Genomic DNA, 12,672 nt, shown 5'->3' with positions numbered 1-12,672 from the left:
CGCTGCAACTCCGACAGCTCCCTAGTGGGAGTTAAGGAATAAAGTGCAACTGTCTTATAGGAGCACAGAGTAATTGCAGGGGTGAAGGGCCCGTTGGGCAGAGCCCTCCCGCACAGCTCTGTAGCGCTCTGCATTATACGGATGACAGTTTTTGACACAGCTGGAGGCAGCAGAGGAAAGACTACCATTCTCTGTAAAGTCTTGGTACTTGCGAGGATGCCGCGAACATGAATGAAGGCCGAGAGCCATGGGCCTAGAAGGAGCCAGGTAAATAGGAATTAAAAGCAGCAGGAAGAAGTTTCCACTTAAATGCACTAAAGATGGGAATGCCTGAAAACAGGAGGTTTGAAGCTCGAAGTGAGAGAGAACGTGACACTCCCCAAGATGATCTCCATCCTTAGAGTTGTTGACAAAAATAAGGGTGAGCATATGTGTGAGGAAAAGTGTGGTGAGCAGTTTCCATGTGTTGTTTCTTTAGTCTTCACAATTCTGCATTCAACCCAGTTTAACTAGTATGGAAACCGAGGCTTGGAGAAGTCTCAGTCAGAAACAAGGAGAGAAGGGACAGGGCTCTGGTCAGGTAAGACAAAAAGGATGAGACTAGGCTTGATAACTGAGCCATGTTATTAAAGTCTCAGGGATCAACCAAAGCTAAGCAAAGGGACAGTGAGACAGAGACCTCCTTCAGCAGCAGAGCGGAGCACAGACACTGGGCATGGCGAGAACAGGGCATCAGCACAAGGGCAGGGCTCCAAGAAGCAATAACTGGTTATAAGATCACTGTTGAGCTGGTTGGAGAAGAAAGAAGGCAGGTGTTAGAAGAAGGGGTTACCTGGCAACCAGGGTGGTGAACGGGTTGCTTTGGAAGTACAGGAAGGAAGGAGACAGTTGTTCTGGGTGGGAGTCACCATGGAGGCACAGGTCAGGACCCAATCCAATGACAGACTCTGGAGGAAGCCACGAGGCAATTATAGCATGCAGTGGGTGGAGGGGTCTGGCTTCAAGTCCTGTTTCTGTTTCTGTTGGTGGTGATGGTCTGACGAGAAATATAGGACAACCGTATCACCCAAAGCTCTTGGCCCAGCAAAGTAATGGAAATACAATGGGCAGGGGACTGGAGGGCACATGACAACACTTGGCCAGAAACTCCAGGGGGTGCCAAGTCCTTGTGGGCTGGTGTGTGGGTATGGTCTGCCAGAGAGACTGTGTGAGGCAGCGAGGTCCAAGCAACAGGCCGGATCTCCAGAATGGCCATGGAGGAAAACCAGGCAGCTTGCAATGGTCCCTGCAGCTGTGTGGGCCTTGCTCTGAGCACAGACAGGAGCATTATTTTGTCCCCTGTCAGATACTCCCACGCAGGAAAAGGAAGCACCTTCCGTCAAACGCTGTGGCCACTTCCTCTTCAGAGGCTCCAGCCAATCTGCGTTTTGCAGCACACAGGGCCGGAGGCAGCTGGACTGCAGGCGCTGGTCGGTTGGGCTCCTTTCAGGAGCAGGACCCTGGCTCCTCTCTGGGGTGCAGGGGACAGCAGGGCTTCCTCGGCCCCCAACCCCGCCCCCAGGTCTTCACTCTGTGTTTCATGTCTCTCAGTCAGCCTGCCTGTCTGTTCCTCTCTATAGCTCGGTCAAGGAGCATGATGACTGGGGAGCAGATGGCGGCCTTTCACCCACCAACCAACTCCAACCCACTGGAAAGGCCAATTAAGATGGGCTGGCTGAAGAAGCAGAGGTCCATCGTGAAAAACTGGCAGCAGCGGTACTTTGTGTTGAGAGCTCAGCACCTCTGCTACTACAAGGATGAAGAGGACTCCAAGCCACAGGTACCTGCTGGGTGTGTGTCCCTGCTTCAGGCCCAGAGGACCTGGGTTTGCTTCAGGCAGGGGCCCCCTGGATGCTTTCATTCCTGTAGGCAGTGGGGGTCAGTCACCTCCACCTGGGACAGTGAAGGTGCCTTGTCACAATTTTCTTTATGTGCTCTGAGTGTGAAGATGGCAGAAATGTTCCCACTAGCACAGTATGGCTCCTGGGGCACCCCAAGTCTAGTCTCACACCATAATGGGGACACCGAGATAGTAACTCATCACGGTAGCTCAGGAGAACTGACTTGGGCACTCTTTGCCGTTGTTGTTGTTCAATAAATATATATTGAACAACTATTATATAATGACATAATTACACACATTACTTAATTCCTAGTAGATTAATGCATAAATGTGCTTCTCCTAGTTACCTTTCTCTAGACCCTTGAAGGAAATTGGTAATAAACAGGGAAAACACCTGCTGACCAGAGCAGAAAATAATTTCAATAAGTAAAGGAAATGTGTAGTTGTTAGAAAAAGAGGAGTTCTACGAGGGAAAGAGAAGACTTGGTGAGAGAGAGGCTTGGGAGACATGTTGAGCTCGTAAGCGGGGAGAACAGACTGACTCTGTGCCGGTGGTGACAATGCTAAGGAGTCGGGTGTGCTAAGCAGATCTCTGCTACAAAAGCCTCCTGGGCAGAGGGAATGTCCAAACACAGGCTAGCGGGGCAGGTGTGACCGGTGTGGGAAGTACCGAGGGGCCTGGGCAGCAGGGACAGGAGCAGTGATGAGCAGCAGAGGGGAAGAGGTCAGAAAAGAGAGGACAGGGGCCTAGGCTCAGGGGGCGGGTTGTGAATGTCGCTGAAAACAGTTGGGGATTTACACCGGGTCGTAGTGAGCCACTGCGGGACTCTGAACAGGGGTGTGGCAGTGGTTAGCTCACTGTTAACAGATGGTTCTGTGTGTCCAAAAACAAAGCGATGGTTGAGCAGAGAGCGTGGGTGCTACAGATGAGTGGTTAGGGTGCTAGGAGTGGCAGAGGGTGCCTTGGGCTGAAGGCCAGTGGTCAAAAGCAGGGTCTATTTTGAGCGTAGAGGAACAGTGTCCCACACGAGGACAAGGACAAATCTGCAAACAGCTTTGATCCCAGTCTCAGGCCCAGGGCATGCTCCCTTGCCTCTGTGCTGATGCTCACAGTGGGGAGTGAGTGAGACAGGCCACCATCAACCATGCCTATGGAATCCCAAAAAACTGAGGTTTCTAACATCCGAGACGGCTGCGGACCCACCGCAAGTGCCTATCTGTGATGATGGAAGCAGGAAGGAAGGGCTTTCCTAGAACTTGTTAGAGAAAACACAGTCCAGTGATTAGGAAGCTAAGATGTGTATGGATATTGGGGTGAGTGGACAAGCAGATGTGTGGAACCAAAATGAAACGGTCACAGGGACTCCGCCGTGCCAGGCTTTTGCAGACATCTGTGTGCGGTCACTGGACTTCCTGTTCTTCACGAACAACTCAGAGCCTAGCAAGTCTAGCAAACACAGGACCAGATCACGGTGGCTCACACATCAGAGCGATTGATGTTGGAATCCTTAGGGAGGCAATGCTGCCTCAGCCATCCCAAGCCCATGGAAAGGGCGGCTGGGCAGGGGTTGCCTCTGTGAAAAGTAGAAAGCTAAAGGGGTTCCCCATGGAACTCTGTGTTCTTTCCGTGACCGCTCCTGTTACTGTTACCTTTCCTGGATTCCTCCTGTTTCAAATGAGGCAACACTGCCTAACCTGCATTTGCCACATGATCTAATGATATAAATTACACATGAAAACCCGCTGGGTGAAGAAGAACTAGTGGCAAGGGATAGATCAGTCACATGGGAGACCTGGCTGCTTTCCCCTGGAAGAAAGTCATTGCTTCTTTGACCAGGAGTGAGTAGGCAATGCTGCTCTAACTGTGTAAGGATGTTTTTTTTTTTTTTTTTTAATGAGATCTATGAATATACTAATCAGATCAAAGTCCAAGTGAGGAAACCACTCGATCCTCTACCAGGTGGCCGAAAAAGTGGCTGATAAAACAACATGTTACTTTCAGATCTAAAAATAAAACCTCTAGGGATAGAATGGCTATTCCTTATAAAGGGTACATTTTACTCCGTGTTGCCATTCATATGTAATTGCAAAAGCTGCATGTGTGAACTGTAGGGAATTTAGACCATCAGAAAAACACAAATAAAAGGTTATTCACAATCCCATCAAGAAACAGCTGCCTAAATCCAGCATTCCCTGTTTACAGACACTTAGAAAATTGTCCTGTGGGTCTGAAATGAGGATATCATTTAGTAAATGTGGCACTATGTCTCAAATACTGTTCCTTAGTGTTGAACATTACTCTATGATATAACCAATAATCATGGAAATAACATATTATATAAATGTTCTGAAAATAAAAAAAACCTAATTTCTTACTGTTGGAAAATAGGTTACATATTATCATCACAAACTACAGTTGGTGAATATATTGCAGTTTTCATAATCTTTTTAAAATAAAGATAATCTATTTAATGCTCTATTAACTACTCTATCATTGTTACCACTTTAGGGGTTCCTAGAAAAATCTAGAAATGACCTGAAAGCTTTCGTGACAGGCCAGATTCTTGAAAACAAACAAAGCTCTATTTTTACATTCCCGAATGTGGGTAAATACTTAAAAGGGAAACACACATTTGTAAAAATTGCCAAAAGAAATGTGAAGCCATCTGCCTGGGCTTGGGGAGCTGTATTTTAAAGCAACAAGGATGTCACAAAGAAAAGACTGGCTTATTCCGTAATTAAAAATCAACATTAAGAAAATACAACTTCAAAAAATAAATGAGAAACTGTGTGTATATTTGGTAAACAAATGCCCTTAATATTTAAAATATTCCTCTAAAACTGTGAGAAAAATTTAAACAAATCAGTAGGAAAATGGCCATATTTACCAAAGAAACACAACGGCCAATCAAGATGTATTAAAACTTTGATCTCAGTAATAATCAGAGTTATACAATGTACATGACTGAGCTACCATGTCCTCTTGCCAAAGTGGGTAAGACATTCTACATGTCAGTGGATGAAACTAGGGACCAGGAACATTGTGCACAGCTGAAGAGTATGATAGCCTCACCTTACAGAAAACCTCTGCCCCACATTTTGATGCGCAGGGATTTAACTCAACAGGCCTGTTGGTGGCGTGCTAGTAAATGCTTAACAGCAAGCTCTGATGGCAAGTTTTTATGTAGAATTTGCCAGTTTTTGCGGTGTAACTATTCATTTCATGGCTGATTCAAAATACCTCATGACGGATGGAGAGATGGCTCAGCAGAGCACTGGCTACTCTTCCAGAGGACCCAAGTTCCATTCCCAGAACCCACGTGGTGGCTTACGATCTGTGACTCCAAACCCTCTTATGCTTCCACAGGCACCAGGCATGCATGCGACACACGGCTAGACATGCAGGCAAAACGCTCATACACATAAATTAAAATCAAATAATAAAACAATCGTAGTATTGCGGGATGTCAAGACCAGAGTGGTGCGGTGTTATGTAAAATCTTTACCACATGGATAAATCACACCACAGGCAAAATAGAAAGATGTGACAAAGCACAGGAAATGACAAGTCTGGGTTAATGTTACCTTTTTATTTTCTTACTTTTAAAATTATGTGGGGATCGGGGGCGGGATTTGTGCACGTGAGTGCAGGTTTCCAAGGAGGCCAGAGGTGCCAGATTCCCTGGAGCTGAGGTTATGGGTCACTCACTGTGCTGGGAACCAATACAGGGTCCTTGAAGAGAAGTCAGCACTGGTAACTGCTGAGCCTTCTCTCCAGCCCCACGCCCTTCTTTTTTATTTTTTAATTTTATTTTTATTAATTACAGTTTATTTACTTTTATCCCAGCTGTAGCCCCTCCCCTACCCCCGTCCCAATCCTACTCTCCCTCCCTCTTCTTCACCTATGCTCCTCCCCTTCCATCTGACCCTAGTCTATCAGGTCTCATCAGGACTGACTGCATTGTCCTCCTCTGTGGCCTGGCAAGGCTGCTTCCCCCTCAGGTGGAGGTGATCAAAGAGCCAGCCACTGAGTTCATGTCAAAGACAGCCCCTGTTGCTGTTATTGGGGAACCCTCTTGGACACTGATATGCCATGGGCTACTTCTGTGCAGGGGTTTTAAGTTATCTCCATGCATGGTCCTTGTTTGGAGTATCAGTCTCAGAAAAGACCCCTGTGCCCAGATTTCTTGGTTCTGTTGCTCTCCTTGTGGAGCTCCTGTCCCCTCCAGGTCTTTCTATCTCCCCCTTCTTTCCTGCACTCTGCCCAAAGTTTGGCTATGAGTCTCAGCATTTGCTTTGATACCCTGCTGGGTACAGTCTTTCAGAGGCCCTCTGTGGTAGGCTTCTGTCCTATTCTGTTTTCTCCCTCTTCCGATGTCCGTCCCCTTTGCCTTTCTGAATGGGGATTGAGCATCTTACCCAGGGTCCTCCTAGGCATGGAGGCATATCCAGAAAATGCTCAAGTATACAACAAGGACCTTTGATTAACCATGTTCGTAGCAGCTTTATTTGCAATAGCCAGAAGCTGGAAAAAAACCCAGATGTCCCTCAGTTGAGGAATGGATACAGAAATTGTGGTATATTTACACAATGGAATATGACTCAGCAATTAAAAACAAGGAAATCATGAAATTTGCAGGCAAATGGTGGGATCTAGAAAAGATCATCCTGAATGAGGTATCCCAGAAGCAGAAAGACACACATGGTATATACTTACTTATAAGTGGATATTAGACATACAATATAGGATAAGCATACTAAAATCTGTACACCTAAGGAAGCTAACCATGTCATCCTTTTAAACGGGAAATAATTTACCAATCACTCACATAGTGTAACTTTCAGTGATGGGTGCTCAGCAGCTGGCCCACAGAGCCTTGGGATGTGCCTCAGTCTGCCCTCCAAAGCCAGGGCAATCTGCTCCAGCTCTGCTCCGAGTCCACCCAGGCCTGCCTCCAGTTAGTGAAGGTAGTTAGGAATGCTGGGGCCTTTTCTTTCCTCTCCTCACTGTCCCACTTCCCTCCCTCTCCCCACTGCCTTTTCCTAGCCACCCTCCTGTTTATGTTGTGTGAGAGTGTCCTGCACAACAGGAGGGGAGATCTGCCTGTTGATGCCAGTATGAGTGACTTGAACTCACACTGGGCCTCTTTCTTGAGCTAAGTCTGGTTAGGAAGTTCTGGTCAGGAATTCTGGATTCCCACAGCCCAGTGTCCAAACCGTCATTTTTCTGTTTAATTACTTGTGGCTAATTAACTCTGTAACAGCTAATTAACCAGAGAAAAACAGTCCTTCCTGGATTTCTCACAAGGATCTGCTCCACTAATCTGAGCAGCATCTGACACCTGACTGTTGCTCAGTGAATGATACGTGCATGTAGCAAACGCAGTGCTTTTACTCTTACAAGTTTGTGATAAAGAGACAGGGGATATCAAGCGACAGTTTACAGAGGTACTTCTGAAACTGCCTTCCCTTTCTGGTGGCTTTGTTTCCTGTATAAAAAGGACAAGGCTTTTTCCTCTGGCATGGCCTTAACCCAAACTAGTACAGCAGCCAGGCAAGGCACTTGTTCTGAGGCAGGTGGTCTCCTCAGGGGGAGGACCTGCTGGTGAAGGGTCACAGCGCTCTACCTTCTAGACTGGAAGCCTTTTCTCTGGTTTACTTTCTGCTCCTCCCCGTCATTTTCCTTCTCTTTCCCCTCCCTCGCCCTCTCCTTCCCTTTCCTTTTCCTTCTTATTCTTTTTCTCTCTCAGACATCTTTATTCCTAGACCTCAGGAAGCTTTCCTCTTCCAGGCCTCTGGTGTTATTTTGGAATTTTCTTAAGCTGCCATTCTTTTACAGCTTTCACTGTTGCTAATTTTTTGTTACGATGTTTGGAACAATGACAACTTAGGCTCAGATTAGGAGTAACTACATCTAGAAAAATCGGCTATGTCACTTTGTATCATCCTTTGGCTCTCCATCTAAATCTCCTCTGGATGTTGGAAGTGATGGTCCTTGCATCTTGGATGCTGTGGGGAGCTTGTGAGCTGCCGTGGGGGAAGGCCAGGGCAGATGCCCAGGCAGTGTGTACACTTGGCTTGAAGTGACCTGACAAGGGGGCTCCAGTCAGGACCCTGCCCTGCCTTCCCTAGGCACCTGCAGCTGCTGCTAACTCTGCCCAAGGCAGAGGGGCACCCTTCAAAGGGGGCAGCTTTCCTGTTCCACTGCTTACCCTCATCCTCACCCTGCTGTTAGCATCTCATTGTTTCCCCAGATTAAAGCTTCCTCGGTTTAAACAAATGACTGATGACATGCAGAGCATAACCTTTGGTGTTTCATCTTTCAGGGCTACATGTATCTGCCGGGCAGTACAGTCAAAGAAATTGCCACAAACCCCGAAGAGGCTGGGAAATTTGTCTTTGAAGTTATTCCAGGTGGGTAGCCGGCATTTCCATTTGGTGCCTAGAAGTCAAGGCGGTGGTCCACCATTCAATTATGTTCTGAACTCACAGCAGCTCTTCATATGGTTAGTGAACTCATCCCAGGTGATCAGCCAGTGGGTGCTCACTCTGTGCAATCCCACGAGCCTTCCTGGAGCCAGGAGTTGTAGCAGGAGGCTCTGGGACTTCCCTGTGAACAGTCGTCATCCATGCTCCCCCGTATTGCAGAACACTGCTGGTCAAAATATGCATTTGAGCTGCGCGAGTCTGGCACTTAGTGGGTTGCGGCGATAGAATGTCCGTGGTCCCATATGTTCTGACAGGACCTAATTGAGAAATGGAAGTTTAGGCTTTTGAGAACCTAAAACATGCCAGCTGCTGCAAGTCCCCTGTGTGCACATGGGCTGTATGCTGGGGGGTGCCTGTTCCCCATGAAGGACGTATTAGGAGCAAAGGGAATTTGGCACATACCCCTGCCTCTGCCCCCTCGGGCCTGATTTGCTTCCTCCCTGTCTCTTGCTCTGAGGCAGCCCCATCCGTGCCAGGAATGCCAGTTCCGCTGTGCTGCCTGCTTGCCACTTCCCTGACTTCAGCGGAGAAGGTCACGGGTTCCTTTCTCTTGGACATCTCTTTCTGGCTCAAATAGGCAGCCACATACAAAAGGGACATGGGGGTAAAGGTAGCATGGCAAAAGAGAAAAGTGTCCTGTCGAGAGCCAAGCTACCCACACCCAAATCCTGACTATGTCTCTCACTGTGCAGCAGCCCCTCTGATTGTCCTCTGACTCTTCTGATTTATCTGCAATGAGGACAGTGGTGACAATGAGGATTAAATGGAGATAGGTGTCTGGATAAGATGTTTGGTTTGGTGCCTAATATACAGTAAGTACCATGCAAATGTTTGCACATCTGGCAGGAATTATGACACAGAAAAATCTTAATGTTGGCTGACAGTACACACACACACACACACACACACACACACACACACACACACACACATAAAGGAAAAATGAAGTGAGGTGTGAGGTCTGGGTGGTTTTCACGCAGGGAGAGAGGAGCACCTAGGAGCTCCTGTAAGGAGATTGTATATACAGGCAAGATGATGGCAGACAGGCTCTTCCCTACCTTCCCATAGAGCTCTCTCGCTCTCTCTCTCTCTGCCCCCTCTCTTTCAGTCTCTATCTGTCTTTCCTTCTGTCTCTGTCTCTCTGTCTCACTGTTTATCTCTGTCTCTTGCTGTCACTGTATTCCGGCACCTCTTATATGGACCACTGAGCATACAGCAATCCTAAACTCAGAACCTGTGTTCCTGTAGCACTGCTATTTCCAAGACTCTACCAGCCTGGGCTAAGACATGTAAACTTTTCGGTTCCGTCTCTTTGTCCTCCTCTTGCAGCAGGTCATGATGCCGTAAGAAACCAGATTTCTAATCAAGGCCCTCTCTCTGCAGTTTCCAGTCTCAGGGGCGCACAGTACTTGTAGTTATGCCTTTGATTTTGACTTGTAGCTGGCAACTGTCGAGGATGTGCACCCCTCTCTCCCCCGACCTTTAGCTCCTTCTGCTGTATGACAAATCTCATTCAGCTTCATCCACAGCCCCCGAGGAGATTCCATCATTCATATAGCACTGAATATGCTGAGCATCTGAGCCAGTGCTGTTGGTAGGGCCTGTGGGCAGCAAAGAACAGAAACAGCCACACATGAGTAACAGTCTGGCCACACACCAAATAGTCTGGGTGAACCGTGAAATTTTCCTGATGGATCAAAAAAACTAAGGCAAAGAGGGAACACGTCCTGACTGAGGGGGAATGGAGGGAGCTGTTCTGTCATTAATAGCAGAACAGGTGTGTCACTGAGAACGTGGAACTGGGGTAAACTTACAAAGATGCTAACAGAGAAAACTAAATATTGGGGGCTGGAGAGATGGCTCAGTGGTTAACAGCACTGTCTGCTCTTCCAGGGATCATGAGTTCAATTACTGGCAACCACATGGTGGCTCACAGCCATCTATAATGCATTCTGGTGCCCTCTTATGGCGTGCAGGTGTACATGCAGATAGAGCATCCATATACATTAAACAAGCAAACAAACAAAGAAATCTTTTTTTATAAGGCTAAATATTCAGCTGAAGGTAGCCTTTCTCAGGACTGGGATGGCCAGTACAATGTCCCCAAGTCTCCACATTCGAGAGAATTCCAAGCGGACCAATGTGGCCAGGGTGACATGACTGCAGGAGAGGGGTGATTCCATAGGCACATCTCAGAAATCAAGGAAAATTGAACTTCTGTCTGGGAGGAGGGAAAGCCACCGGAAGTTCTAACTGCAGCAGTGGTATAATACGGCTCACGTTCAAAACGCATGTGAATTGAGAACAAAATAAGTTATGGGGTGTGGACAGGTGCGTGCAATGAGACATCAGAGGTGGTGGCTGAAGGAACTGTTTCCCAGTGGGGTCTCTCCCGGCAACCAGAAAACCAAGAAGGCCCCTTTTGACAGAGCAGCAGGCTGAAGTGTGTTCGTGGCAGAGAAGGACACCAGGCAGATTTTGCCCAGCAGGACTTGCATAGGGAGGAGGAGGGCAGCAGCCTTGCCTGGTTGGGCTCCAGCGGGCATCTGTGGGCTTTAGTCCTAATGGCTCTAAGTTGGTAACAACATAGCTCCCTGCCCCGTTTTAAAAGGACCCTGTGGCTACTTGGGTAGTTTTTAGTTTTCTCCTGAGCACTTTTTCGCTTCCAGTTTCACTCCTGGAAGATACCCACAGGAAAAGCTTTTGTGGCAAAGAGACAATGACAAGATGGGTTTGGAATCAGCTCACCTCAGACCATGAAAGAACCCATACTATGCTATATGCAGAAGGCCATAACCAAAGGGGTTGGAAAGCTGGTTTTTGCAGGAAAGTCCGGGGCTGGGCCCTTAGGACACTGCGAAGCTCAGAAAGATCTGAGCTGACCTGGCTTTGTAGGAAGTCTGAGCTTCACCAGCGTCCTGTAACTGAGGGGATTGCTATCCTTTTTGTCCCTTCTAACACCTTTATCACTTAAAGAAAATTCTAAACCAGCAGGTTTCTTCCTGCAAGGAGGTGTAGGAAGATGTTAGGTTCTTTTCTCTCCCTCATTTCTTCTTCAGTCACTTTTCCTCATTTTTGTTTTGTCCCTTTCTGGGCTCCCTCTATCCTCTTTGTCATTTCCATCATCTTTTTGCTCATTTGATACATTTAACCTTTATTCAAGCTTAAAGTGGAAGTGGTAGATGAGGTCCTGACAATCTCCATGTGCCCCTTAACTAGGTATTGGAAACCCACCTTCTGTGAGGCTCTGTGTGGTCCAAACATCCTGTGACAGGAGACACCAGTTCTAGGAGAAAGACAGTCTCGCGCCCTTCGTCCCTCACGCTTGGGTCTTTGTCCCTTTTCAGATCTCCATAGCTGAGTTCAGGCTATCCATCGTGGGTATGGAGACCAGATGTCTCCTTGAATGCTGAACCAAATGCCGCAGTTACTGTTCCTGTCAGTAGCAAATGACTTCTGACCTCTGTGGAAGCAGCTCTCTGTCAAGCCAGGGTGACTGCGAGCCCTGCATTCAGCGACTTAGTCAATAGAAATATGCCCATGGGCTACAGCCATAAAGGTGGCTCAGGATCCAGGGCCGGAGCAAAGTCACTTGACTGTCAGTGCTTAACGAATTAAGAAACCAGTCAGGGTCAGCGCTCCCCTTCCCCGGCTCTGGCTCCTCCCACTCTACAACCTTCCTGTGCTCCTCTTTCCTCCAGCCTCATGTGACCAGAACCGCATGGGACAAGATTCCTACGTCCTTATGGCCAGCTCCCAGGTGGAGATGGAGGAGTGGGTTAAGTTCCTCAGGAGAGTTGCTGGCACACCCTCTGGAGGTAAGGACTCACACAGCCCTTCTGAACAGGCTTCGGAGGAGGAGGAGGAGAAAGAGGAGCAGAAGCAGGCTCTAGATACCACCTCTCTGCACAGTGTTCAGGGAAGAAATCAGAGACCTTTTGGCCATGTCCTCTGCTGAGAATGGGGAAAAGAGGCTTCTATGCGCTTAGCTATCCTCCTAGCTCACCTCAAAGCTCCAGCTCCAGATCAAACAGAATAATCAGTGAGTCCATTGCCTTTGTCAGCAAAGGAGTGAGACATCCCAAAGTCGGGCTTTCTTCACTTTGGCTAAGGTACCCTTTCTGAGATGAAGAGGTTGACTAGTGATCTGGGTTCCTGGTTGCTTTAATTCTTGCCATGGGTGTTTCCATTATGGACCTGAGAGGGCTAATGACAAGATGTGCCACCAAGGCTGGTCAGTACAGAAAGACGCCTGCCCTCCAGCGATGGGGACTAAGCACTTGAGGCTTCTGGGTCTCCTA

General features: G+C 47.8%; 1 protein-coding gene across 2 annotated transcripts in view; it reads left to right on the top strand.

Annotated features, from left to right (window-relative positions):
- The window catches only part of Arhgap25 (Rho GTPase activating protein 25), a 75,858-nt gene that overhangs the window by 33,262 nt on the left and 29,924 nt on the right, over positions 1-12,672 (top strand). The window contains exons 1-4 of one of the 2 annotated variants that reach the window (XM_055617396.1): positions 233-267; positions 1,620-1,819; positions 8,209-8,296; positions 12,073-12,189. In XM_055617396.1, coding sequence (XP_055473371.1) covers positions 1,634-1,819; positions 8,209-8,296; positions 12,073-12,189 — 391 coding nt within the window. In that variant the 5' untranslated portion in view covers positions 233-267; positions 1,620-1,633. Of the gene's footprint in view, positions 1-232; positions 268-1,619; positions 1,820-8,208; positions 8,297-12,072; positions 12,190-12,672 lie in introns of those variants that run through there. The other variant, XM_055617395.1, reaches the window with a different exon arrangement.

The sequence above is a fragment of the Psammomys obesus genome, unplaced genomic scaffold, assembly GCF_907164565.1.
Source record: "Psammomys obesus unplaced genomic scaffold, mPsaObe1.curated_primary_1811, whole genome shotgun sequence".
NCBI lineage: Eukaryota > Metazoa > Chordata > Mammalia > Rodentia > Muridae > Psammomys > Psammomys obesus.
The sequence above is the reverse complement of the archived record's forward strand: the minus strand, read 5'-3'. Positions and strand labels throughout refer to the sequence as shown.